Raw genomic sequence first — 26,589 nt, 5'->3', positions numbered from 1 at the left:
CTTCAGTAAACAAATGAAGGTTTAGAGAAACTTTAGGAAAAAAGGCATCCAGTAACAAATCCAGCCTTTATTCCAATAACATGTCTATAAAAACCAGCACGACATCTAAGCCTACCTCTCGTTGCTCCAATTCACTGTTGGGTCATCCATCTTATTAATAAGCACAATTAAGTGCTTTACACCTGCTGTCTTTGCCAACATTGCGTGTTCTCTTGTCTGTCCTCCTTTTTCAAATCCAGTTTCAAACTCTCCTTTCCTGGCAGAGATGACCTATTCCAAGAAACCAAACCATTCACTCGAACACACTTTCAGTTACATCCAAGTTTTTTGCAAGCAAATAGAAGCAAATGAGCTGCAATGTATGTACTTTCTAAACGGCATAATTCAAGTAATGTCTGAACAGCTTAAGACTGTACTGCTTCTTCCACCCCTGAGCTTCCTGAATTTGAGTATGCTTATTTATTTCATTATTTATGTGTCTAGTGCCAGGAAATTGTAAAAACAGCAAAATGACTGAAGGACTCAGGAAACAGATGGTTTCTTTTTCATTCCTGGTAGGCTGACATTTCACAGACCTAAGCTCTGAGACAGTAACAGAAAATAGCAATGAGAGAGCAAAGTAGAAACATATTCCAGAAGTAAATGACAACATTTTCTTGGGCAGATTAGTGTGACAAATATGAAAACTGTGACTGTGCATATTATAGTTCATTGTAACCTAAATACTAGCTTGTAGAGGTAGACTCAAATATTTAAGATGTAAGTGGGGCTGTTAAAAAATACTGAAATGGATCGTAAACGTCTTCCTTACCAGCACAGCCAAATCAGCTTGAGAGGCGCCACCAATCATATTTGGGACAAAACTCTTGTGGCCAGGGGCGTCTAGAATTGTGAAATGCTTCTTTTCTGTTTCAAAGTAGGCACGACCCACTTCGACTGTTTTACCTTTGTCTCGTTCTTCCTGATTTGTATCTAGGGCCCAAGACAAGTACCTGAAATAATTACAAAACAAACAGCATTGCTAAGAACATGAAGTTTCAAAGATACTCTTCTGCCATTAAAGGTGCAATTGATGACACCCAGCTTCGCATCTGCCATGACATCTAAATCGTCAATAGGACTGGTAAAATCTGTGACTGTGATTCAAACATGAGGCTTTTTACATACACACGCAGTCATGTATTTCGTAAGCACATGGAAACAACCTATACTGACAACCTTCACGGTAAAGGCTAGCACCAACGAGTTAGCTAATAACGAGCTCCCTTATGATACAAATAAGGGAAAGTCAAGGCCACCAACTGTTATGAGAGCAATGATGATTCGTTAAAAATTTCATTACTATTTTGCTACGTAAACATTATATAGTTCAAATGCTTAACAGTGTTAGACCGGGGCTGGCTTCTCGGTGCAAGTCAAGCCCCACCTCCAACACCGGCATCCCACGTGTGCATGGTTCCCGTACCAGCTGCTCCACTTCTTCCTGCTCCAGCTTCCTGCTAATGCTCCTGGGAGGACAGCTGAGAACGGGAAAGCGCTTGGGCGCCCGCCACCCATGTGGAAGACCTGGATGGAGTTCCAGGCTCTAGCCTGGCCCGGCCCTGGCTAGTAGAGCCACTGGGGAGTGAACCAAGTAGACAGAAGATTGGAATCTCTCTTTCTCTGTCTCCCTCTTTCACTGTACCTTTGTTACAATAAATAAATCATTAAAAAAAAAAAAGGGTTAGACTACCCTCCATCCTCTATATTTTATAGCATGTATTTTTTTTAATGTAACACTAATTAGAATTTTTTTCTCTTTTGATATAGAGGAATATTTTTTTAAATTACCACTAAACTACCCACTGAGATAAGGCCTGCTAACTTAATAGAAATGAAAGTCATGGACAATGTTTGGCCTAGCATTTAAGCCTCTGATTAGGATACTGGTGTCCCACATCAGAGCATCTGAGTTTGGTATTAAGTCTGGCTCCTGATTCCAGTTTCCTGTTAATACAGATCCTGGGAGGCAGGACTGATGGCTCAGGTCAAGACGAGGTTCCTGCCAGCCACCTGGGTGACACAGACTGCGTTTTTCTGGCTCCTAGATTCAGCATGGCCCGGCCTAAGTTGTTTTGGGTATTTGAGAATGGACTAGTGGATGGGCAATCTGTCTTTGCCCTTTGAATAAATAAAGTATTATTATTATTTTTTACTTTCTTCTTTTTTTAAAATTTTTCTTTTTTTATATAAAGTATTACTTTTATAAGGTAATTTATGGCACTATAAGTTTACTATACCAAGTTTCTCTGTTTTTTTCTTTAGCTTCTCTTTCATATTTCTCAAGTGTCCTTTTATCAACCATTCCAGTCAAATACCTAAAAACATGAAAAAAAAAAAAAGGGGGTAAATACTTAATTACTCACAAATTACTCAGTTAAGTTAGAAAAACTTTAAAGACCCAATTGGAAAAGAACTCCAACTTCACAAAACAGGTGTTTTATAGTAAATGCACCACTGGTAGATTCTAAAATATTAGAAGCCTTAAGTAAAAAAAGTTTATTTCCAGACCAAATTATGAGATACGGAAAAAAAGAATGACTTTACAGTACAGAGTTCTGACAGACAACACTTTAACCAAATAATCATGGCTAACAACAATAATGTACAGAATACTGAAGAAGTAAAATGGGATTATTAAAATCATGTTGCATGGGCCGGCACTGTGGTGTAGCTGGTAAAACCATGCCTGCAGTGCCAGCATCCCACAGGGGCACCGGTTTGAGTCCCGGCTGCTCCACTTCCTATCCAGCTCTCTGCTGTGGCCTGGGAGAGCAGCAGAAGATGCCCAAGTGCCTGGGCCCCTGCACCCACGCGGGAGACCCAGAAACTCCAGGCTCCCAGCTTCGGATGGGCGCAGCTCTGGCCATTGTGGCCATTTGGAGAGTGAACTGGTGGATGAAAGACCTCTCTCTGTGCCTCTCCTTCTCTCTCTCTCTGTGTAACTCTTTCAAATAAATAAATCTTTAAAAAAAAAATCATGTTGTAGGCATCTGGGGACTGAACCAAGCACATGGGAACTCTGTCTCCCTGCCTCTCAAATAAACAGATGTGTAAAATAAACATGTAGATCTAATGTAATATACCTAACCTATCAAACGTCATGGCTCAGCCTAGCCTAACTTAAAGGTGTTAAGGACACGCAACATCAGCTACACCTGGGCAAAATCATCCACCAGAAAAGCTTTCCTGGGCGGGCACCGTGGCACAGTGGGTTACCAGCCGCCACCTGCAACGTCAGCCTCCCAGACTGGAGTGCTGGTTAGAGCCCAGCTTCTCCGCTCCCAGCCCAGCTTCCTGCTGACGCTCCTGGCAAGGCAGCAGATCGTGGCCCAAGTGCTTGGGCTCCTGCCAGCCCCACATCCCTTGGGGAGTCGATCCACAGATGCTGCAAGTGGGGAGCCAATTCGCAGATGGCAGATCTCTTTTTATCTGTGTCTCTTCCTGTCACTCTGCCTTTCAAATAAGGAATCTTTGGGGGGAAAGAAGCATATTTTTAAAGAAAGTACTGACTCTCACAGACGGGCATTTTGTAGACATTTCAGATGGTACCTGAAAACACAACACACACTATCGAAACAAACTTGCAACACCTCACAGGGCAGAGGATCACGTGTCTATCCTCTTGGCAGCAGCCTCATTCACAAGAGAGTATCTTACTGCCCAAGAAAAGATCAGAGCTCACATCCACTAAATGCAGTTGGCTGCACCACTTGTATCCCTGTAACCGGAGTTCTGTGCTTGTTTTTAAAACATGCCACAGGGACTGGCGCTGTGGCGCAGTGGGTTAAAGCCCTGGCCTGAAGCGCCGGCATCCCATATGGGCACCAGTTCTAGTCCCGGCTGCTCCTCTTCCGATCCAGCTCTCTGCTATGGCCTGGGAAAGCAGTAGAAGCTGGCCCAAGTGGACTCCTGCACCCACATGGGAGACCGGAAGAAGCTCCTGGCTCCAGATCGGCGCAGCTCTGGCTGTTGCAGCCATCTGGGGAGTAAACCAGCGGATGGAAGACCTCTCTCTCTGTCTCTACCTCTCTGTGTAACTCTGTCTTTCAAATAAATAAAAATAAATCTTCAAGAAAAAAAAAGCCACAAAACATTATCAGTGACTCCACTGTAAAAATTACCTCACACCATTCTCTCCTGCAGGTAATTAATTCTATTATTAATTTTCCTTAACTTTTCTCAACCTGTTTTTTCTCTTTTTATGTCTCTAAGAATGCTTATAACGCCTGACATTCATTCAATCTAATCAAGTCTTCTTCAACCAAAGATGCAGACTTACATTATTTGGCCTCCAATGGTTGACTTGCCAGCATCTGGAAGGAACAACAATGTTCAAGGTTAAAGACAAAAGCAAGCATTAGCTATGCAAACACAACTACAGTTACTTTTTAGCAAACACATCCAAATCCAGCAAAAGCAACTGAGCTGAGGCAGGAACACTGGTTCTCGTCTGCCCTGGGAAACCAGACTGCTGGGAGGGCCAAGTCAGTCAGGACTCGGGAAGGCTTTACTGAAAAAGTACAGAGGACTGGAACAGACTGCTCATCACTTCGACCAGCAGCACAGCAACACAAGCGCCTCAATTCTCCCAGGGGGCCCTGGAGGACGTAAGCAGCCCAAGAGCGGTGCACGACTGTGCCCTCCTGTTTCCGTTTTAGCAAGCAGGGCAGGTGTTCTCCGATTTATTTCAGAGTTCTTGCTATTGAAAGTGAATTTGGTGTTTCATCTTCAGGGGAAGGCAGAGGTGAGGGAAAAGTCAACCAATTTTGCATTTTCCTCGAATTTTAAACATCAGTTGGGTAATTAGGTAGTACCTGATAAACTGTTTTCCTAAACCAGCAGCCAGGACAGCACCTAGAAATTACTCCAAATTTTCAACTTCTTACTTAACACAAATCTAAAATACCTAGTAAAGTTAATCCCATTAAAATGAGTATTAACTGAAATTCGTATACAAAAAAAAAAAAAAAAAAAAAAAGAAGGCAACTTTTCTGGGGTCAGCACTGTGGCATAATGGGGTGGGGCTGCTGCCTGTGAGGCACTGGTTCCTGTCCCGGCAGCTTCACTTCCGATCCAGCTCCCCAATAATGCACCCGGGAAAGCAAAGGAAGATGGCCCAAGTATTTGAACGCTTTCACCCATGTGGGAGACCAGGTTGAAGCTTCTGGCTCTTGGCTTTAGCCTGGCCCAGACCTGGCCACTGTGGCCATTTGAGGGAGTGAACCAGCGGATGGAAGCTCTCTCTCTCTCTCTCTAATTCACCTTTCAAATAAAAAAATGTTTTAAAAAGAGGGGCATTTTCTAGGCTAAGAATTAACAGGCACTGCTGTGTCCTGAACCGTAATAGTGGGCCGCAGACACGTTATACATCACCGATCAACATGTGAAAGCTCCTTTGCTTCCAGTGCCCACACCATTACCAAACTGTTCATCTGCCCAAACTACAGCAAGGAAAGCAGCTACCAAGCTAAAAATAACGGATGGGTTTCAGCTTGAGTTCCATTTTACTAAATATTTCCAAGTAGCTAAGTAAGATGGTCTATGCACCTAAGAAGTTTGGTCATTTCTTTCTTTTAAGGCTTTATGGCTGGGTCGGGCCAAAGCCAGGAGCCAGGAGCTTCTTCTGGGTCTCCCATGTGGGTGCAGGGGCCCAAGCAATTGGGCCATCTTCTGCTGCTTTCCCAGACCACAAGCAGAGAGCTGGGTCAGAAGAGGAGCAGCCGGGACTAGAACTGGTGTCTGTATGGGATGCTGGCATCATGGGCAGAGGCCTAGCCTGCTACGCCACAGTGCCAGCCCCAGATCAAACTTTTTGTCATTGTTGGGAACTACTTACCTACATGCCCAATAAACACTACGTTTACATGTTCTTTTTTAGGGGCACCAGGAGGCGCAGCTACAGATTTGGGCTTTGGCATTTCCTCTTCCTCCTCCATCATTTCTTGGGCACCTTCCTCCGGTGGCCTTCCATCTCCCAGGGAGCCACCCCCTGGCTCTGCCTCACTTATTTCTTCTTTGTGCTCCCATGATTCTTCTGGGGACATTTCTGTCTCTCCGTTCTCTACTGAATTAATAAGACATTTTCATTTAGTATTCTGAAAAGATGTATAATCTATACTTCAAATACACGCTTTACAACCACGAATGGAACTTGGCATACACAGCTGCATTTCCAGCCGAGCGGCTGCTGCGAGAATCCCTTCACCACAGGAAAGGCTACTGCGCTCGGGCCGGCCTCCAGCAGTCAGACAGCTGCTGCTCCAGCAAGCTCCCCTTCCAGGAGGGCGACAGACACGCAAACAAGAGCTCGCCGTTCCCACAGCCTAATTATCCGTGTCAAGGCCGCCCCACAGCGAGGGGAGGGACTGAAAACACAATTCAGGAGGCATTTTCTTTTTCCTCTTGAAGGCAGAGAATTCTGATGTCAACTTTACCCGTATTGCTGGGCACACGAAACACTTCCGGAGTCATCAAGTTACAAAAAGGAAGGAAATCTTTCAGAGTAAATGCAACAGGTACCACTACTGAAATTCATTTCAGCATTCTTCATTCAACTCTAACCACAGTCACTGAATTTATTAAGGCACTGTTAATGCCCAATTAGTTCTGATTTCTAAATCCTAACAGCAAAGACCCAATGTGTCTTAAGTATGAGTGCTGTTTACAGTAATGTATTTACACCTTAAATCTTGAGAATGCAAGAATTTAATATGGTCAGAAGTTTTCTTACCAACAGGTTCTGAAAGTTCCATGCTAACAGCTGAAATGGAGCCTAGAAAAGAGATTAAGATACAATGTATACTTCAAAACAGTATTTAACTTCGCTCATCATATACAGCATTTTTCCAATTGATTTTTAATGTTACATCATAAAAAAAATTACCTTCACACAATGACTGTTCCTCTTGAGAGGATTCCACAGGTGCTGTTTAATAGAAATAAATTCTATGAAAAATTGAGACGTATACATTCTTTTTACTTATCTTTTCATACCCAGTGAAAAAACAAAAGTTCAATAACACACTACAAACTTCAGTAACTCAGATCAATGGCAACTAAAGTTTTCAAATGAGAAGTCTATTTAACATACTCAGAAAAAAATTACCAATTACAATCAACTTTAAAGCATTCTCAGTTACTGAAATATATTCAAAAGGCACGCTTATTCTCCTGACTTGCTGTGTAAGCCCTTGCTTCACAGACACCATACAAGTACCAGCTCAGCCCAGAGCCAGTGAGTCCGATTTTGCTTCACAAATCCAAGCTCTGCTTCTCCAGATGTGCCCTCGGGATATCTCTAGTCCAAGGAGCCTGTCATGAGCCCTTAAAGTGTCGTGACAACCCCTATGTCCTCAAGATCGCCAAATAAATTAAATTTCATCCCTTTAAGATAAATGACTTCTCAAGTCCCTGAAATACATATAGGCCTGTAAACCGTCTACAGAAAAGGTTGCTCCAATGACTGACCAAACAACAATCCAATTCTACAGTTTTTGTCACCTTGCAGGTCAACTAATGACATCTCTGGACAAAGTAAGAGAAATATATACTGCTACCCAAAACATGTCTACTTTTGATACCAGATAAGCCAAAATGATACTCCAATATTAAAGTAATTCTTTAATCTCCAAGATGCAAAAAACAAAACAAAAAACCCAAAGAATTTGAAGTCACATGAGTCATGCCCAGGAAACAGTAAAGAAGGTGCCTACAAAGTCTGTATTTAAAGTCACTGCTGGGGCCAGTGCTATGGCACAGCAGGTTACAACCCCTGGCTCCTCCTCTCCTGATTCAGCTCCCTCCCAGCACTAGAAAAAATGGCTCAAGTGCTTGGGCCCCTGTACCCACCTGGGATACCCAGAAGAAGCTCCTGGCTTGGCTCAGCTCTGGCCACTGTAGCCATCTGGGGAGTGAACCAGCAGATGGAAGACCTCTTTCTCTGTCTCTCACTCTCACTCTCTGTAACCCTACCTCTCAAATAAATAAATAAAATATTAAAAATAAATCTTCTAAAAAAATTTAAAAGTCACTGCCTAAGAAAGTATAAACACTTATCAGAGGGCTGGGTTGGGGAGTGGCAGTGAAGGCACAGACTTCACTCCTGCATCACATATGGGCGTCAGTTCAGATCCCAGCTGCTCCACTTTCTTGCCTTTTTTTTTTTTTTTTTTTTGCCAGGCAGAGTGGACAGTGAGAGAGAGAGAGACAGAGAGAAAGGTCTTTGCCATTGGTTCACACAGCGCTAATCCAAAGCCAGGAGCCAGGTGCTTCTCCTGGTCTCCCATGTGGGTGCAGGGCCCAAGCACTTGGGCCATCCTCCACTGCACTCCCGGGCCACAGCAGAGAGCTGGCCTGGAAGGGAGGCAACCAGGAAAGAATCCGGCGACCCGACCGAGACTAGAACCCGGTGTGCTGGCACCGCAGGCGGAGGATTAGCCTAGTGAGCCACAGCGCCGGCCCCAGCTGCTCCACTTTCAATCGAGCTCCCTGCAAATGACCTGAGAAAAGCAATGGAAGAGGGCCCAAGTGTTTGGGCCCCTGCCACCCATGGGGGAGACTAGATGAAATTGCTGGCACTGGCCTAGGCCAGCCCTGGCCATTACAGCCATCTGGGGAATGGAAGCAGCAGATGGAAGATATTCTCTAACTCTTTCAAACCAATCAGCAAATCTCCAAAACATAACACCTATCAGAGTCAACACAAAGTGTATGACACATGAAAAAATGTTCAGTATCACTAGCAAATCGAAACCACAATTAGGTTTCACCTCACCCCCATTACAATGATTTTCATACAGAAATCAACAAGTAACAAAATGGAGAGGATGTGGGGGAAAAGGCACCCTAACGGTGGGAATGTAGATTGGTGCAGCCGCCGTGGAAGACAGTTTATGGAGATACCTCAGAAATCTGAATATAGACCTACTCTATGACCCAGCCATCCCATTCCTGGGAATTTACCCAAGGGAAATGAAATCAGCACATCAAAGAGTTATCTGTACCCCCATGTTTATTACAGCTCAATTCACAATAGCTAAGACATGGAATCAACCCAAATGCCCATCAACTGAAGACTAGATAAATTATAGGGCATACACAACATGGAACACTACACAGTGGTTAAAAAAAAAAGGGAAATCCTGTCATTTACAACAAAATGGATGCAACTGGAAAACATACTTAGTGACATAGGCCAGTCCCAAAAGGACAAATATCATATGTTCTCCCTAATTTGTGGTAACTAACAGAGCAACTAAAAGGTAATATATAGAAATGATATTAACACTTCAAGAAGCAATGACTTTGATTAGCCCTTGTCTTGACTGTTGAGGAAGGTTTTTTTTTTAATGCAATTTGTTGAACTCTTTACTTAGTATAGAGTTAATCATATGTGTATACCATTAATTGAAAATAGATCTTAGCATTTGCACAGCAGAGTACAGATAAGACTAGAGCAGCAGGAAGACAACCAGCATCGCACTACAAGAAAGGACTCCCTGGACAGCCAATACAGGAGGGGGAGGGAAGGGCCAAGAGTCCCGGGGCAGCGTGGGATTGGAAGCAGAGCAAGAGCCCCCTAAGCTGTGTGGTTAGCAGGACCCTGACAGAAATTAGGGGCGAAAACCACTGAACCAGGCTTGGAAGGTGACACACAGTGTGCTTCAGACATTATGTAAGCTTATTTTTGCTTTGCTCTTTTGAAGAAAAGCGAAGTGAGTCCTAATCCTACGCAGGTCACCTCAGGAAGGAGGCAGCACAGGGCAGCGCTGAGAGAACTGAGCTGATCCTGGGTTTAAACCCTAGCTCGTCACTCCCAAGATGCGAGGCGCAGTCTCTCTCTTTGGAATTGTGGAAGAGATGTCAGGACCACTGAGAGGATTAAAGGAGAGAACACACCGGTTTAGTGTCCATCTGGGAACAGCTGCTATCTCATAGATGTTAATCGAATGTCACTTGCCACCCACCGCAAGAACTACTAGCATTACGGGCCAAACAGACACAAGGCACTCACAAATCCACACAGTGCTGGAGGCAGGGTGGAGAGGGCCACAGTAACTCTAACTCCAATTGATCTGTACTGAGCCCTCGTGTACTGACTGCGAGTATCATTTAACCCTGCCCCACCACCAGCCCCACGACAGGGATACTGTAGTCACTACTATCTAAAATGCGGGCCTATCAGGATCCACACAGCAGGTTTGCTGTACAAACCCCGTTTGAGGATGGCCCGGTATTTGGGCCCCTGCCATTGACACGAGAGACCTTGGTGAGGTTCATGGCTTCAGCAGAGCCCAGGCAAGCCTGGGGAGTGAACCATCAGATGGAGATCACGATGTCTCTGTCACTCTGCCTCTCAAATAAAATAGACCTCTCTCTTAACACGCTATCACTTATGTTGTCTTCAAAGTGTAAAGTTTACAGAGGAAGAGGGCATAAAGTGCTTAAAAACAAGTGCTAAAAAGCAAGCAGTGATGGTATTAAAGGGCCCCAAAATAAACATGCCGGTTTTCTACAGTGCAAATAAGCTCTCCACGGGACAGCGTTGTGATGCGGCAGGTGAGGCTGCTGCGTGCGATGCCAGCAGCCCCTGTGAGCAGGAGCTAAGGTCCCAGCTACTTCACTCCCAATACTGCCCCCTGCAGATGCACCTGGCAAAGCAGCAGCAGGTGGCCCAAGTGTCTGGGAGGCCTGGACGCAGTTCCTGGCTCCTGGCTTCAGCATGGCCCCACCCTGGATGCTGTGACATTTGGGGAGTGACCCAGAACAGGGAAGATGTCTTTCTGTAACTCATTCAAATAAAATAAATAAATCCTAAAACAAAAAACTCTCCACGAAATGAAACATTCAGACTATGGATCGGATAAATTCAGTGGCATTGCTGGTATCATTTGTGAATTGTTTTTGGAATGAATAAAAAAAGAGTCTACTGCAAGATCATCTTTACATTTCAACTAAACATAACTGTATCCAGCATATCCAGTGTTCACTCATAAACAACCCTTCCTCACTCACTCTGCTCTGGTTGATAATTTATGATGACAATCCAGATTTCTGGGGCTACTTATGAGCCCGAGCTTAGACTGCCATTCACAGTTAGCCAGGTGCTCCACTGTGTGCATCTTCACAAGTGTAGAAGACCACTTACTCTCAAATCACAAGGACTAAAAGCCACCATTACCAGACTAAGCTTTGAAATCAGAACTAGATGTTACTCCTCGCACCTCCACTTATCCATGGATATAACATCATTAAGTTATTTAGCTTTTCTAAGCCATAACTTCTCATCTCTAAAATGGGTCAACAGTACCTAAACCTCAAGTGAATACTAAATTGCTCAGTAAATTTATTACTACAAGCACATGAAAGCCCCACTAAGAATTGCAAAATCCTTTAAGATGGAAACATTAGAAAGGCAATCACCAGAAAATGCATTCTGGCTGCCATGAGCTCTAGGCACGCCCTTTTCCCAACCTTTTGAACAGTATGGTATGGCACAAAGAGCCCCAAACTAGCAGCTGGCAAATTCAGATCTAGAATCGACCGTGTCATTAACTCCGAGCGACCTTCAGGCATCTCCAGGCTTCAGTTTCTTTATCTGAAAACCAGCAGATTGCATTACAGCCAGGGCCACTGCGGCCCCGACGTTCTAAGAACCTGTTTACTCAGTATCCAAAGCAGTGCCGCTCAGCACCCCGCGCGGCTTTCTGCAGCGACTGAAATGCCACCGAGTCTTCCAAACAACCCTCAAAGGCAGTCTGTCTTAGGATTTCTAGCTCAGCTCCTTCAAAAACAATTTTAGATCCTTAAACCCAAACTAAAATCATCTCCGATAGACCCAATAAGGCCTAAAAATAACAGAAAAAAATTTCTGCTACCAAAATCAACCAAAGGAGATGGAGAGACAGCAGCACAGTAACACCTGGAAGTTCTATAGAAACAGAAGGATACACAAGCACCTCACTGGAATGCTTCGGAATGCCATCACCACCCCTGGTCAGGCTGAAGAAGATGCCTGGGAAATCCTTCTCTCTAAAGTTAGAATGACTATGCAGACAAGTTCAACTTAGAACAAAACAGACACACAGCCTTGTCATGCTTTATCAAAATCTACTGAAAACCACACAGGCTTGGGGATGAATCAATCAACAACTAAAAAAAGCCAGAGGACCCCAGAATAAGCAAGAACCTCAACTAGTAGCACAATTCTTGCTTTTCAAGTATTTTTGACAACTGAGGGTAGAAGGACCAAATTCTAAAAAGAACATGCCCAACAGATACATTAGTCAGCATCATAGCAACTAAACACATGACGTCTGACACAAAAAGAAACAAGTATCATAAAATGACAAACCGTGCTCTACTTGAGCAAATTCCTGGCAAATGTAAATAACATAAAAATCAGGAGCCAGCACTGTGGCTCACTAGGCTAATCCTCTGCCTGCGGCACCGGCACCCCAGCTTCTAGTCCCGGTTGCTCCTCTTCCAGGCCAGCTCTCTGCTGTGGCCCAGGAGGGCAGTGGAGGATGGCCCAAGTGCTTAGGCCCTGCACCTGCATGGGAGACCAGGAGAAGCACCTGGCTCCTGGCTTCAGATGGGTGCAGCACGCCGGCCATAGCGGCCATTTGAGGAGTGAACCAACGGAAGGAAGACCTTTCTGTCTCTCTCTCTCTCTCACTGTCTAACTCTGCCTGTCCAAAAAAAAAAAAAAAAAAAAAAAAAAAAAAAAAAAATCTCAAGAAACCAATATATTCTTAAAGAACACTTTGCAGAAAACAGATTTTTTGTTTGTTTGTTTTATGATTAAGGTGACAAAACTGAGGTCTGGTTTCTATGCCCCTCCTGGTGGAATTTAAGTGCCTCAGTTACACAGCCTCCTTCCTTCAATAGGTTTGCAAGTATCTGTTAAATGGCAGCACCTGCATCTAAGCAAAACATGTCATCTCAAAACGTTCCATTCGAAGACTGTAACTCATCCCCAAAGGTTATCAATTATTCTTCATTCCTTTCTCTTCAACCAGACAACTACCGTGTTTGAATGCTTTAAGCAAGCAAGCAAACTAAGGCTTAAACACTTGTCCTTTACAGAGGCCAGTACTGAGACGCAGGCTTCCATGGCAGTCCATGTCCACTTCCTAACCAGCTTCCTACTGATGTGCCTGGGCCCCTGCCACCTGTGAGGGAGACTCAGAAAGAGGTCCCAGCTTCTGGCTTTTGCCTGGCTCAGCCCTGGTTGTTGCAGGCATTTGGAGAGTGAACCAGGAGATAGACGATCTCTGTCTTTCAAATAATGAATAAATGATGAATAGAATAAATCTATAAATCTTTCCAAAAATTTTTGTCCTTTACCATATTTTCCTAACTTGACATGACAAACTGCTGTCTTTCCATGCAGAACAATTAAAAAAAAAAAAAAAAGAAAGAAAAAGAAAAGAAGGAACAAAATAAGCCATGTACTAATAGCACTAAACAAACCTGTCCCAGAGGGTTTATTCCTAGTCAGTTTCTAACAACTTCAACAGCTGCTCAACTTGGCACAGCATTAGTTGGTGCCTCTACCTGGTCCCTAAATCCTCACTCTCAGGACATTCGCAGATAAAACCATAAACAAAAGCCAAAATCTAATAATCAGTAAATCAAGGCAGAAAAAAAAAACACAACTAAAGGCCCTGAAATCCTTTTTACTGCGACACTCCTCTGTCTACTATAATCCGTTTACCAGCCCACTGAAACCCAGAAACACCTGCATGTGAGAAGTGCGGCATTCTGGTCCTAAAGAAAACCAACGTCACATCAAAAACACTCTCATGGCATCTTCAGTAGCTGCCACTGAACACACTAAAATCTAAGCGCCCTTACAGACAACAGGACCACCATTTCTTCCATTCCTGTGGATCCTCTCCCCTCTGGTGGCCCTGAAGGTCATTTTTGAGAACATTTAGCAATTAAATGGCATCCACCAAGTGGTGATGGTAGCCTAAGCTTGTGATGTACTAAACGAACCATCTTTCTCTAGAGCCCAGGTCCCCTGGGGCAGCACTGTGGCACCAGCACTCTGTGGGTCCCGGCGCTCCACTTCAATCCAGCCCCACCGATGGCCTCAGTGCTTCGGTCCGTGCACTCACGTGGGAGACCTGGAAGAAGCTCCAGGCTCCTGGCTTCGGCCTGGCCCAGGATGGCAGTTGCAACCATTTTGGGAGTGAACCGGCAAATCTAAGATTTCTCTCTCTCTGCTTCTCCCTCTAACTCTGCCTTTCAAATAAACAAAATAAATCTTAAAAATAAAATAAAATTCAAGTTCCACAATATGTGACATTCTGGAGACAACTCCACCTCTGAGGAACCACTTTAGACGGATGGTTTTAATCGATACTCATTCCTGAAAGGCACTGAGGGTGGGATGGTGCAAAAACAAAGCACAGCAAAACACGATACCATTATTTTAGAAGCTCTGGCTGCTCTCAAAGTCCAAGGAGCTATGACCTTCTAACATTGCCAAACTCTTTTCTCATCTAACAATACAACAGACTGAATACGGGCAAACTGGAACTGAAGCACATTCTGGTCCCAAAGGACACGGCAGGTTAAGCTACGGCTCAGATCATCAGCATCCCCTAGGAAGAGTGCCAGTTCACGTCCTGGCTGCTCTGTTTCTGATCCAGTTTCCTGGTAATACGCCTCGGAAGGCAGCAGATGAAGGTCCAAGTACTTGAGTCCCTGCCAGCCACATGGGAGACCCAGATGGAGTTCCCGGCCTCGGCCAGGCCCAGATCTGGTCATCACAGGCATTTGAGTGAACCAGCAGATGGAAGAGCCCTCTTTCTCTGTCTCTCCCTCTCAATTATCCTGCCTTTCAAATACAATAAATAAATCTTAAACAAAACAAAACGAATCATATACATAAAATAGACCCAGAGAAAAAGGTTTAAAAAAAAATACATTCTATCAGATAAAACCTTTTTTCTGTAACTCATTAAGCCTTGTCTTCTACATTTTCCCCTCATCTGGGGGCTCCTAATTTACTTGGCTCTGTAGAGAATTGCACTTAAATGAATTACACTTAAATGAGTTCTACTTAATCACTTTTGGGAAACCTACATCATTAAAATTTGAGAGATCCAAGGTCAACATCAAACTTCCGGTTCTGACACTGGATGGCTACAGGGAGGCGTGAGCCCCCGCCTCCAGGGAAGGTGAGTGACACTCTGCACAACAGCATCTTCCCACACGGGTTGCTCAAGGCAGCACTGTGTTTCAGAAAGAGGAAAAACAAACAGAGCAGCCTGTTTTCAGGAGCTGTGACAGACGCTCGCCCCAGGCAGGCACACTTGAACAGCTATTCTGGAGCTCTGACCTCTGGGCTCCTCCTGCAGCTGTTGTTTAAAAGCCATCACCACCAACTGCAGCTACCGCTGCACAGTAAGAAGCCAACAGGCTGCCCTCAGTCCATTCCTCCAGTGTAAACACAGCCACCACCCTGCAAACTCGGATTTCTGCTCCGCAAACTGAATCTAGGTGCCATTTCCGATTCTTCCCCTGCTTTTCCAAGCACCATTCTCTGATGCTGGGATTTTATGGACCTGAATGGTCTAAACATGCAAGCTAGCAGTTCTACAAAAGTCCAATTTTTTAGAAAAGCTGTTCCTTTCCAAACAGACACCCTACACAGGACGATGCTCTTAACACCAGCTGGCATTCTGTAGTGCAGTCAGCAAAGTCAGGAACAGCAAAATAGGTTCTGATGAATACAAAGAAATAAAAAGTGGATCCTAAGGGACTTGGCTTAGCGCCAACCAGACCCTACACAGTCTCCCATCTGCAGCTTCTCGCAGGGTCAGTCAGGACAGGATCACGTGGAACAGCACAGGTGATCAGATACTGGGAAGAGGAAAGCCTCCAGGTAAGAGGTGGTGCCCAGTCACTCGACAGCGACCACGGCAGACCCTCGCTCTGGAAGGGCTGTCCCTGGATGGCTTGGCTGATGGCTACAGAGGCTGTCAGAGTCCCAAGTCTAGTCTCAGATGCTCCTGGCTACAGAGTGAGGGCAGCAGGCGGCCAGCAAAGAAAACGGCTGGACAAATGCAGCCTGCAAGGTGAGAGTGGGGCGCAGGCCCTTTCAGGAGCTGGCAAGTGAAGCAGTCAAAGTAGCCGAAAGTCTGCAGGGAACAAAGAAATGCACGCTAAGCTTCCTTGTTCAGAAGGAAAACGTCAACCGCCTACAAAGGTACAAGAAATATTCGGAGTATTCACCAATAAAAGAAGCAACCGCTGCTCACAGCCGTCCTTTATCAGTCTCGACCCTTCACCTCTGAGAGCAAGCTGCAGCGGACACCAAGCCCCCACTCCACGGCACATTTCTGATAGCGGCCTGAGAAGTAGGCCAAGCCTGCGCCCCAGCCCCCAGCCCCATCGTGGGAGGACAGTCCCCCTTTCCCTTCTCCCACGAGGCCGACACCGAGTTCCTACAAGAAGCACCACTACGGGGAGCCTCATCCACTCATCTGCTACTAAACCAGTCCCTGACGGCTAGCTACCGCCCACTAAACACAGGGAGCTTATTTTCAAAGACTTGATTCACAGGAAACCAAGCAGGTCCACTAGCCAGGGCAAGCACGCAGTTGTAACACAAGCTCAAGTGTCCCAAGACTGGACCAGGCACCCTGAGTCAAGTCAACGATGTCTAAGGCCAGGAAACGCCGGACCTGCCGCTGAGCGACAAGGCCCAGGTCCCACGCGAGACAGACACCGACGACCGTGGCTTCCTGCCACCCCCTAGTACGAAGGCCCGATCTGCGCAAAGCATATACCAGGCGAGGCGCGGGGACCTCTGTGCGGGGAGGCAGGAGAGGTGCGGGGAGGCAGGGAAGGCCCGGGGACCTCTGTGCGGGGAGGGAGGAGAGGCGCGGGGACCTCTGTGCGGGGAGGCAGGCGAGGCGCGGAGACCTCTGTCCGTGGGGGCAGGCGAGGCCCGGGGACCTCTGTGCGGGGAGGCAGGGGAGGTGCGGGGACCTCTGTCCGCGGGGGCAGGAGAGGTGCGGGGACCTCTGTGCGAGGAGGCAGGGAGGCCCGGGGACCTCTGTTCGGGGAGACAGGAGAGGTGAGGGGACCTCTGTGCGGGGAGGCAGGAGAGGCGCGGGGATCTCTGTCCGCGGGGGCAGGCGAGGCGCGGGGACCTCTGTGCGGGGAGGCAGGCGAGGCCCGGGGACCTCTGTGCGGGGAGGCAGGAGAAGTGCGGGGACCTCTGTCCGCGGGGGCAGGCGAGGCGCGGGGACCTCTGTGCGGGTGGCAGGCGAGGCCCGGGGACCTCTGTCCGCGGGGGCAGGCGAGGCGCGGGGACCTCTGTGCGGGGAGGCAGGGGAGGCCCGGGGACCTCCGTCCGCCGAGGCAGGTTCCTGGCCGCGGCCGGACTGCAATGCATCCTGGGACTGCTTCGGGCCGGCTCGGGCCGCGGAGGTGCGAAGCCTAATTACAGCCAAGAGCAGCTCCCCGGGCTGGGCCTCCCCTGCTCTCGGACCCCAGCGCCCCCCGCACCGGCTCCTGGCTCCCGTCTGAACTCACTTCTGGGCCTCTTGGCATTGACCCGACGCGGCCCAACCCCGTCCCATATGGTTCCCGTCGCAAGGGGGACGGCAGGGCTCGGCCCCGCGGGTCTTCCCCAGCGCGCTGCCTGCCCCCTCCCTGTCCGGCCCGAGGCCGCCCCACCCCGGCCGGCCGGCGCCGCGCCGCTGTCAGCGCCCCACGTGCCGCCGGGGACCTCAGGCCGCCTCCCCGCGGCCCAGGGCTGCCCCGCCGCCCGGCCCTTTACCCGAAGGGCCTCCCGCGACGCTGCCCGCTCCGTGGTTGTTGCCGGCGGCGCCAGCCGGGGCTGGAGGCGGCGGGGCCGGGCCCCGCAGGAAAGACGGTACGAACTCCGCGGCGTGGACGTTGGGCACGAAAGGTTTGGCGTTGACGTTGAGCTGCCGGCTGAAGGCCGCGCTGAGGTGGTCACGCTGGGCCTCGGCCGCCGCCGCCGCCGCCAGGGACCCGCCGCTGCCGCCGCACGGGCCGGGCCCGGGGGCTTCCATGTCCGCCTGATCCCAGCAGTCGGGCGCCGAGTCGCTGCTGCTGCTGCTCCCGCCGCCGCCGCCGCCGCCGCCACCGCCGCCGCCGCCGCTGCCCGGATCCATGATCGGGGGGGCCGTGTGTATGGCGAAGAGAGGGCGGGAAATGGAGGCGGGGGCGACCGCCCGGGGAGGAGCAGGTCGCGCTGACCCAGGCGAGGCAGAAGGCCCAGGAACTAGCGACACAATTCCCGGCGTCGCCGCGGTAGCAGCCCCAGTCCCGACTCCGCACTCGCGGCGACGACGACGGCGGCGGCGGCAGCGGCTCAACCCTCCTCGTGTGTGCGAGCGGATCTCCTCCCACCCAACACCAACCACCTCCGACTGCCTCTCCGCCAACCCCACGCCCGGCACGATTGACCCCTAGCCGCCACCCGTATTTCCGCCTTGGTAGTTCTCGACCCTGGCCAGCCCCGTTTCCGGCTATGAAGCGCGGAAGCAGATGGGACTACAAGTCCCGGCAGCACCCGCGCAACACCGCTGCGGTTTTCCCGGGGACCGACGGGAGACGGCGTTCAGGGGCCGGGCGCAACCGGAAGCGGCTCGGGCTCCCGGCAGGCAGCGCGAGGGGGCGGAGGCTTGGTGGCCGCTTGGCTTCTCCACCTGTCAGCGGCTGGGGGGCAGGGGCAGGCCGTGGCGGAACCGTGGCGTGGGCAGAGGCCGGAGAGTGTTTTAGCCCACGGAGGAGTATTCTCCGGCCTGTTAGGTACTGGCTGCCTGAAACCGGACAGCGGATCCGCCGTGGGGGAGGGGCAAGAACTCTGAACTCTGGCAGAGCGCTTCCGTGTCGCCTTTTTCTGGAAGCCCTGCCCGCGGAGTCTCCCTACCTCGTTCCCGTTCCTCCTTCATCCTTCCCGCCCCCGCTACGTTTCAAAGCCCACGCAGAGCGTCATTCCTTTCATGCGCTCGTTTGGGGGCAGAGACAATAAAACGGTGCGATGTGCCGACTCGGACGGCGACGTGGCTCCCGCAGGGCCGGGGCCCAGGCGGTGCCCGGCGCGAGCGGTTGTTAGCTGGGATCCCTGGGTGACTCACTGTCTGACTCGTCTCTTAGCGTCCTCACCCGGTTCTCCCGTCGCTGCCCAGGGGCTCGCCGGGGCCCGCGATGCAGGGCGACCTCCCGTGCGCCATTAGGGGAGGTGACGTCCCGTTCCACGGCCCCATTCGCGCAGGTATCCCCCCCGCCCCCGCGCCCCGCTTTTCATTTAGGTCAAGGTGGGGGAAGCAAAAAGCCAAAGAAAATTACCGTTTGCATTTAGCGCTCTCCACACGGAGCAGGCAAACAGGCTATTCTGAGTTAGATGTTCCTGTAATCCCCCACGTGGAGCCCAACACAGGACAGACTGCGATTGTTCTGTGCAGACGGGGACCGAGTGCAGCCGTCTCGGCCAGGAGTTACATGGAGGCTGCGTAACCTTAGTAGGTTTATTATTAAGCCCTTAAAGCAATGCACGAAGAAACTGTGGATCTAACCGGAATTTTAATTTTATTTATTTTTATTTATTTATTTATTTTGACAGGCAGAGTGGACAGTGAGAGAGAGAGACAGAGAGAAAGGTCTTCCTTTGCCATTGGTTCACCCTCCAATGGCCGCCACGGCCGGCACACCGCGCTGATCCGATGGCAGGAGCCAGGAGCCAGGTGCTTTTCCTGGTCTCCCATGGGGTGCAGGGCCCAAGCACCTGGGCCATCCTCCACTGCACTCCCTGGCCACAGCAGAGGGCTGGCCTGGAAGAGGGGCAACCGGGACAGAATCCGGTGTGCCGGCACTGCTAGGCGGAGGATTAGCCTAGTGAGCTGCGGCGCCGGCCCCGGAATTTTAATTTTAAACTACTGCATTGTAAAGAGAAAAGAGCGCGGTCTGATAGGTCAGAAGCGAAGCCAGGCTTCGGCGTTTGGATCGTGTGTTCGGACATAACTTCTCCTTGACGTGCAACACCAGGGAGGTGAAGAAGCCAGAGGCCTCCGTTCTGACCCGGGGCTTTTCCGTTTCTCATCAGCCCGGGCTCCCCGAAATTGTACGGCAGTTTTCCTTTGGCTTCACTGGAGTGTTTGCCCGCGTTGGGCAGCGTATGCCTCGGCTCAGTACCGACTTGTGCTTGTCCCTTGTTACCAGTTCCCTGAATGGCTAGGAATGTCCATGTTAAAGTTGGCGCTAAGTAACTGCGTCGGTCTGTTTACAGGGGACTCACTCTGATAGAAAAAGCAGAGGAATTGTAACAACGGATAGAAAATCTTTCCACTGCTGTCCAGTGCAGAAAATGTTTGCATGCTCATGTGCCCGAGGAGGAAATACAGTGTGTCTAACGGGAGCATCCTCTCACCCTGTATTGTACCCCTTAGTCCTCCTGATCAACACCAGCAACTGACCTGAGTATCCCAGCACACAGCCCTCCCCCGCCACCGGCCACCGGCCACCGTGTCACTGGAAACCACAGTCCGTGCTGTCACACTCGGATAGGCTCGGCCTTCACATCTGATTGAATTAGGAAGTTTCTAGAAACTGGTGACACTACCGCTTAGAAAGGTGGTTGCTGTCATTGGCTTCCTTGTCTCTGACAGGGTGACAACGGATATCCAGGGAAGAGGCCACTCCGTTGGGAGCTTTGACCTGCTAGGCACAGCTCCAACTCCGCTGTGCCAGGGCTGAGCCCTGGGAGGTCAGGGGCTGGTCTTAAATCGCTTTGTACTCCCACTGTCTGCTGTAATGCCGGCCACATCTAAGGACGCCTGCTCAGTGTTCAGCGGGCCCGTAGTGCCCTTCTAGACTCATGCGGAGCTCCTGAGACCCAGGATGATGGACTGTGAGGAACACGGTCTCCAGGGACATCACGCTGTGTGCTGGGATGACACACGGGCTTGACTTGACCAGGGCTTACTCAGGGCCTGCACCACAGCGGGACACAGAGTTCCTGTCTCCCGAAGCAAACCCTGCTTACTGGCTGGCATTCCTCACGGTCTCCCTCTTGTTCTTTTCCATCCTCTCTGAGATATTCTCCCTTTAAGCCGAGTCAGGTTCTGCCTTTTAATCCCAGACCTGAACTTGGTTTTGCTGTTGTGACCTAAAGTTTACTTTCTCTGTTCCCAGTGCAGGGCTGACATGAGCACGTGCCCCACAGGCTGACGGCTGCAGTCCCACACCTGGAGACGTTCCTGCATGGAAATAGGAGCACAAATTGCGGAGATAAACCAAAGTGTTCCTCCCAGCAGTTCTGGCAATAGCTTCAAACTGCAAACAACCCAACTGTCCGTCAAAAGAGAAATGGTTGCCTAAGTGATGGTATTTTTTTTTAAAGATTGATTTATTTATTTGAAAGAGTTACACACAGAGAGAAGGAGAGTCAGAGAGAGAGAGAGAGGTCTTCCATCTGCTGGTTCACTCCCCAGTTGGCCGTAACAGCGGAGCTGTGCCGATTTGGAGCCAGGAGCCAGGGGCTTCCTCCAGGTCTCCTATATGGGTTCAGGGGCCCAAGGACTTGGGCCATCTTCTACTGCTTTCCCAGGCCATAGCAGAGAGCTGGATTGGAAATGGAGCGGCCAGGACTCAAACCGGCGCCTCTATGGGATGCCAGCACTGAAGGTAGCAGCCTCACCCACTACACCACAGTCCCGGCTTGTGATGGTATTTCAGTACTGTGCAATCACACCCAGCTGTTAAAAAGAATGACACAGACCAAGTGCTGAAATGGGAAGACATTTGTAATTTTTGGGAAGGCTGAGTCAAAGCAGTACAGATCACCTTTCGTATTTGCAGGCTTCCCAGCCATGGGTCAGAATATATGGGGGCCGGTGCCGCGGCTCACTAGGCTAATCCCCCACCTGTGGTGCCGGTACTCCGGGTTCTAGTCCCGATTGGGGCACTGGTTCTGTCCCGGTTGCTCCTCTTCCAGTCCAGCTCTCTGCTGTGGCCTGGGAAAGCAGTGGAGGACGGCATGGGAGACCAGGAAGAAGCACCCGGCTCCTGGCTTTGGATCGGCGCAGCACGGCCGATTTTGGGGGTGAACCAAAGGAAGGAAGACCTTTCTCTTTGTCTCTCTCTCACTGCCTAACTCTGCCTGTCAAAAAAAAAAAAGGGGGGGGGAATATATGGGGCGGGGGAGGAGTGCATATATGGAGTGCATGTGTTCAAGAGAAATCTGCTGGTTCATTCCCCAAACGGCCACACCAGCTGGAGCTGGGTCAGGCTGAAGCCAGGAACCAGGAACTTCCTCTGCGTCTCCCACGTGGATGCAGAGGCCCAAGCACTTGGCCCATCTTCTGCTGCTTTCCCACACTAGCGGGGAGCTGACTGGCAGTGAAACAACTGGAACTCTCTCCAGAGCCCCTGTGGGATACAAGCATTGAAGGCGGCAGCTTCACCTGCTATACCATAATGCCAGTCCCTGAAAAAAAATTTTTTTAAATTATCATTTTATTTGGCAGGCAGAGAGAAAGAGAGAGAGAGAGAGGCACTCGCATCCGCTGGTTTATTCCCCAAATGCCTGCAAAAGCCAGAGCTGGTCCAGAGCAAAGGCAGGAGCCTGAACCTCTGTCTGGGTCCCTCATGGGTGCAGGGACCCCAGTGCCTGAGCCTCCATCTGCTGCCTCCCTGGGTGCACACCAGCAGGAAGCCGGATCTGAAGTGGAGGAGCCAGGGCTTAGACTGGGCACTCTGACAGGGAACGCAGGACTCCCAAGCAGTCGTTTAACCACTGTGCCGCATGGCTTTGGATTGACCTAGCCATTGTGGGCATTTGAGGAGTGAACCAGAGGATGAGAAATCCCTCTCCTGCTCCCTCTCTCTGTCTCAAATATTTTTTCCTAGGAAAATATTGCATTTGTAGTGCATTTATACACTTTAAAATTTTTTGTGTATACACTTTTTTCTTTGTCATTCCATAAACAATATAGTATATAAACTATTTACATAGTATTTATACTGAATTAGGTGTTATAAGAAATCTAGAAGTGATTTAACGATGCTGGAAGATATCTGTAGGTTACGGGCACACTTCACATCATTTACTTAAGGGACTCCAGCGTCCTGGGATTTTGGTTTCTGAGGGAGGGCTTGGAACCAATCCCTGGGGACCCTAAGGAATGGCTGTACATCTGACACCTGCAGAATGGACAGTGGATGTGGGTCACTGCCTCCAGTCCAATCCTGGCTCTTTAAAAGCATCTCGCAGCCGGCGCTGTGGCTCACTAGGCTAATCCTCCGCCTTGCGGCGCCGGCACACCGGGTTCTAGTCCCGGTCGGGGCGCCGAATTCTGTCCTGGTTGCCCCTCTTCCAGGCCAGCTCTCTGCTGTGGCCAGGGAGTGCAGTGGAGGATGGCCCAAGTGCTTGGGCCCTGCACCCCATGGAGACCAGGAGAAGCACCTGGCTCCTGCCATCGGATCAGCGTGGTGCGCCGGCCGCAGTGCGCCGGCAGCAGTGGCCATTGGAGGGTGAACCAACAGCAAAGGAAGACCTTTCTCTCTGTCTCTCTCTCTCACTATCCACTCTGCCTGTCAAAAAAAAAAAAAAAAAAAAAAGAAGCATCTCGCTTTTCCCTCCTGCTGCAGCGTTCTTCCCCGACTGTCCCTCCCCTATCTGCTGTGTGCTGGGGCAGAGGCCTCCCCTAGCCACCCCGGCCTTCTGCCAAGCCACGTGACTCCAGACTCTGTTACTCTGTTTTATCATTTTTACAGCATCGCTCGTGATCTGAACTTCCTGTTCATTCTCATCTTTAATTTGCTTTTTAATTTTTTCTAAAATGCATTCAATAGGCACAGAGAGAGAGAGAGAGAGAGCCCACCAAGTGGTTCACACCCAGAATGCCCATGTAGAGCTGTGCAGGGGTGGAGGCCAGGAGCTGGAACTCAGTGCAGGTCTCCTGCGTAGGAGGCGGAAACTGAGCCATGACTGCTGACTCCAAGTCTGGTTAGCAGGAAGCTGCAGTCGGGCGCTGGAGCTGGGACTTGAGGAGCCCAGGCATTGAAATGCGAGCCAGAAATGCCTCACTCTGGCATCTTCAAGCCTTGCCAGATGCCTCCCCCCCTCCCGCCTCTTCCCTGCTGTCTCTTCCCAGGAAAACCTTAGTCTGTTGCACTCCCTGCTGTGTTCTGAGCACGGGCAACATCGTCCAGCAGGGATAAGGTGCTCAGAAAACATTTGCCAAAGAAAGAAACATTCGCGTCTCTGGGTATTCTCAAATTTTCCCAGTGTGGGAAGACACATATTAAATAGTAGGTGTCAGGCTGATTTGCGGGATGGGATGGCAAGTGGAAAGAACCGCAGATGAGGAGAAGAAATTACAATACTGTGTTTGGGTTTTCCCCCAACACACTGGGAGTGGGGAGGAAGGGAAATCATTGTATTCTCAGAATTGTATCTGCGAACTATACTGAGTCTGTTGAAAACTAAAAGACTAAATAGATAAGAAATGCAAATTTTTTATTGTTGAGATGAAATCCATATAACAGAAAGCTAGCCATTCTACAGCAGCGTGGAGAACATTCAGGGTGCTGCGTTACTTAGTTCTGGAACACTTCCGTGTCCCCAGAAGGAAGCCCCAGACCCACGAAGCAGCAGCTCTCCCTCCCTCCCTCCCCTCTGCCCTGCTAAGCACTGCTGGGCTTTGGATCACTAGGATTCCCCTACTCTGCACATTTCATGTAAATGGAATCACTTGTATGGGACTGTTTGGAAGAGGAAAATCCTAAGTCTTTTTTCCTAATTCTCCAGGCCCCTCCCTCTTCAACACAGAACACTTCCGCCTCTGGCACTAAGATGTAGGGGGTTTCCCCAGCCATAACCCCCCAACAGGATGTCCTATAGTTCAGCTCAGTCCCAACAGTGACCAGGGTTAGTGCAGCCCACCAGGCTGAGGCTCGGTCCCCCCGGACGACCCCCTCTCAGGTGCCCCTGCGCTCTGCCTGCCTGTGAACTGGGGGTCCTTCCACCCCATCCCTGGGTTTGACTAATTTGCTAGAGCAACTCACAGAACTTAGGGACACACTTTCTGTGTCTTTAGCATTTACCATAAAGGATATTACAAAGGATACTGAGAGGGCCCGGCACCATGGCTCACTTGGTTAATCCTCTGCCTTCGGCGCAGGCATCCCATATGGGCCCCGGGTTCTAGTCCCGGTTGCCCCTCTTCCAGGCCAGCTCTCTGCTGTGGCCCGGGAGTGCAGTGGAGGATGGCCCAAGTGCTTGGGCCCTGCACCCCATGGGAGACCAGGAGGAAGCACCTGGCTCCTGGCTTCGGAGCAGCGTAGCTCTGGCCGTTGCGGTCATTTGGGGAGTGAGCCAACGGAGGGAAGACCTTTCTCTGTGTGTGTGTGTGTGTGTCTCTCTCTCACTGTCTGTAACTCTACCTCTCAGATAAATAAATAAAAATCTTAAAAAAAAATTGCAAAGGATACTGAGAAACAGCCCGGGGAGGCGAGGCACAGAGCGAGGGGTGTGGCAGGCTGCTGTGCCTTGCCTGGCGCCTCCCTCTGGGAACCTCCACGTGTTCACTGACTCGGAAGGCCTCTGAACTCTGTCCTTTGGGACTTTCATGGAGTAGGCATGACTGGTGACATCCCGGGCCATTGCTGATTACTTCAATCTTCAGAGGTTGTGGGGTGGGGCTGCAAGTTCCAGTCCTGGCCGGATCTTTCTGGGGACCAGCCCCCCGCCAGGAGCCCTTCAAGAGCCACCTTGAGAGAACACAGGTGTTCCCAGCACCCGGGAAATTCCAGGGGATGGGGAGCCCTGAGTTAAGTACCGGGGTCAAGCATCAAGCATTAGAATGAAGCACTCACCTCGCACCCCTACTGCTCAGCAAATCCCCTGTGCCAGGGACTAGGGACAGATGCTAAATGTGACAGTCTTCTCACATGATGATCTCACAGCCGCGTTTTGTGCAAGGCCTCTTCCACTTAGCATCGCCTTTTCCGGGCGTGTCCTCCTTTCTGTGACTTAATAATAATATTCCACTGGATGGGTAGACCACAGTTTGGTTAGTCATTCGCCCATTGCTAGAGAAATGTCTTTTGAGACTTAAAAAGTTACAAATACAAGAAAGGCTAGGGATAAGTGTCTTGTCCTAAGACGTTACCTGGGACACATGCATCCCATTTTGGAATGCCTGCTTTGAGCTGCTGGCTTCCGGTTCAGCTTCCACTGAACGTGCACTCTGGGAGTGAGCATATAACTCAAGGAGTTGGGTCCCTGCCACCCACATGGGGTCAGCTCAGCTCTGGCCGTTGTGGCCATCTGACGAGTGAACCAATGGATGGAAGACCTCTCTCTCTCTACCTCTCTCTGTAACTCTGTATTTGATTAAATAAAAATCTTTAAAAAAATTTTAAAAAGAAAAGAGATCTTTCTTTTTTACTGTGGTAAAATATACGTAACATAGAACACATCATTTTTTAAAAAGATTTATTTATTTGAAAGGCAGAGTTACAGAGAGAGAGAGAGAGAGAGAGATCGTT

At 49.6% G+C, this 26,589-nt stretch overlaps 2 protein-coding genes across 6 annotated transcripts in view; one reads left to right on the top strand and one right to left on the bottom strand.

The window, feature by feature from the left end:
- The window catches only part of GSPT1 (G1 to S phase transition 1), a 33,720-nt gene extending 14,540 nt beyond the window's left edge, over nt 1-19,180 (bottom strand). The window contains exons 1-8 of one of the 5 annotated variants that reach the window (XM_089321672.1): nt 18,968-19,180; nt 6,926-6,967; nt 6,773-6,814; nt 5,879-6,106; nt 4,322-4,355; nt 2,280-2,357; nt 812-992; nt 116-270 (exon numbers count right to left, since the gene is read on the bottom strand). In XM_089321672.1, coding sequence (XP_089177798.1) covers nt 116-270; nt 812-992; nt 2,280-2,357; nt 4,322-4,355; nt 5,879-6,106; nt 6,773-6,814; nt 6,926-6,967; nt 18,968-18,989 — 782 coding nt within the window. In that variant the 5' untranslated portion in view covers nt 18,990-19,180. Of the gene's footprint in view, nt 1-115; nt 271-811; nt 993-2,279; nt 2,358-4,321; nt 4,356-5,878; nt 6,107-6,772; nt 6,815-6,925; nt 6,968-17,598; nt 17,730-17,845; nt 18,484-18,967 lie in introns of those variants that run through there. The other 4 variants (XM_089321673.1, XM_002711756.6, XM_008257735.5 and 1 more) reach the window with 4 other exon arrangements.
- On the top strand, nt 18,474-21,421 carry LOC138847152 (uncharacterized). The gene is made up of 3 exons (XM_089321677.1): nt 18,474-18,846; nt 19,195-19,312; nt 21,229-21,421. The coding sequence occupies exons 1-3, from the start codon at nt 18,566-18,568 to the stop codon at nt 21,262-21,264; spliced, it is 435 nt and encodes a 144-aa protein (XP_089177803.1). The 5' UTR covers nt 18,474-18,565; the 3' UTR covers nt 21,265-21,421.
- Nucleotides 21,422-26,589: the final 5,168 nt, after the last annotated feature.

This window comes from Oryctolagus cuniculus, chromosome 19 (genome assembly GCF_051225735.1).
Source record: "Oryctolagus cuniculus isolate XC-2025 breed Fujian yellow rabbit chromosome 19, ASM5122573v1, whole genome shotgun sequence".
In the NCBI taxonomy this organism is placed as follows: Eukaryota; Metazoa; Chordata; class Mammalia; order Lagomorpha; family Leporidae; genus Oryctolagus; species Oryctolagus cuniculus.
Note: the sequence above shows the minus strand (reverse complement) of the source record. Positions and strands in the feature narration are given on the sequence as shown.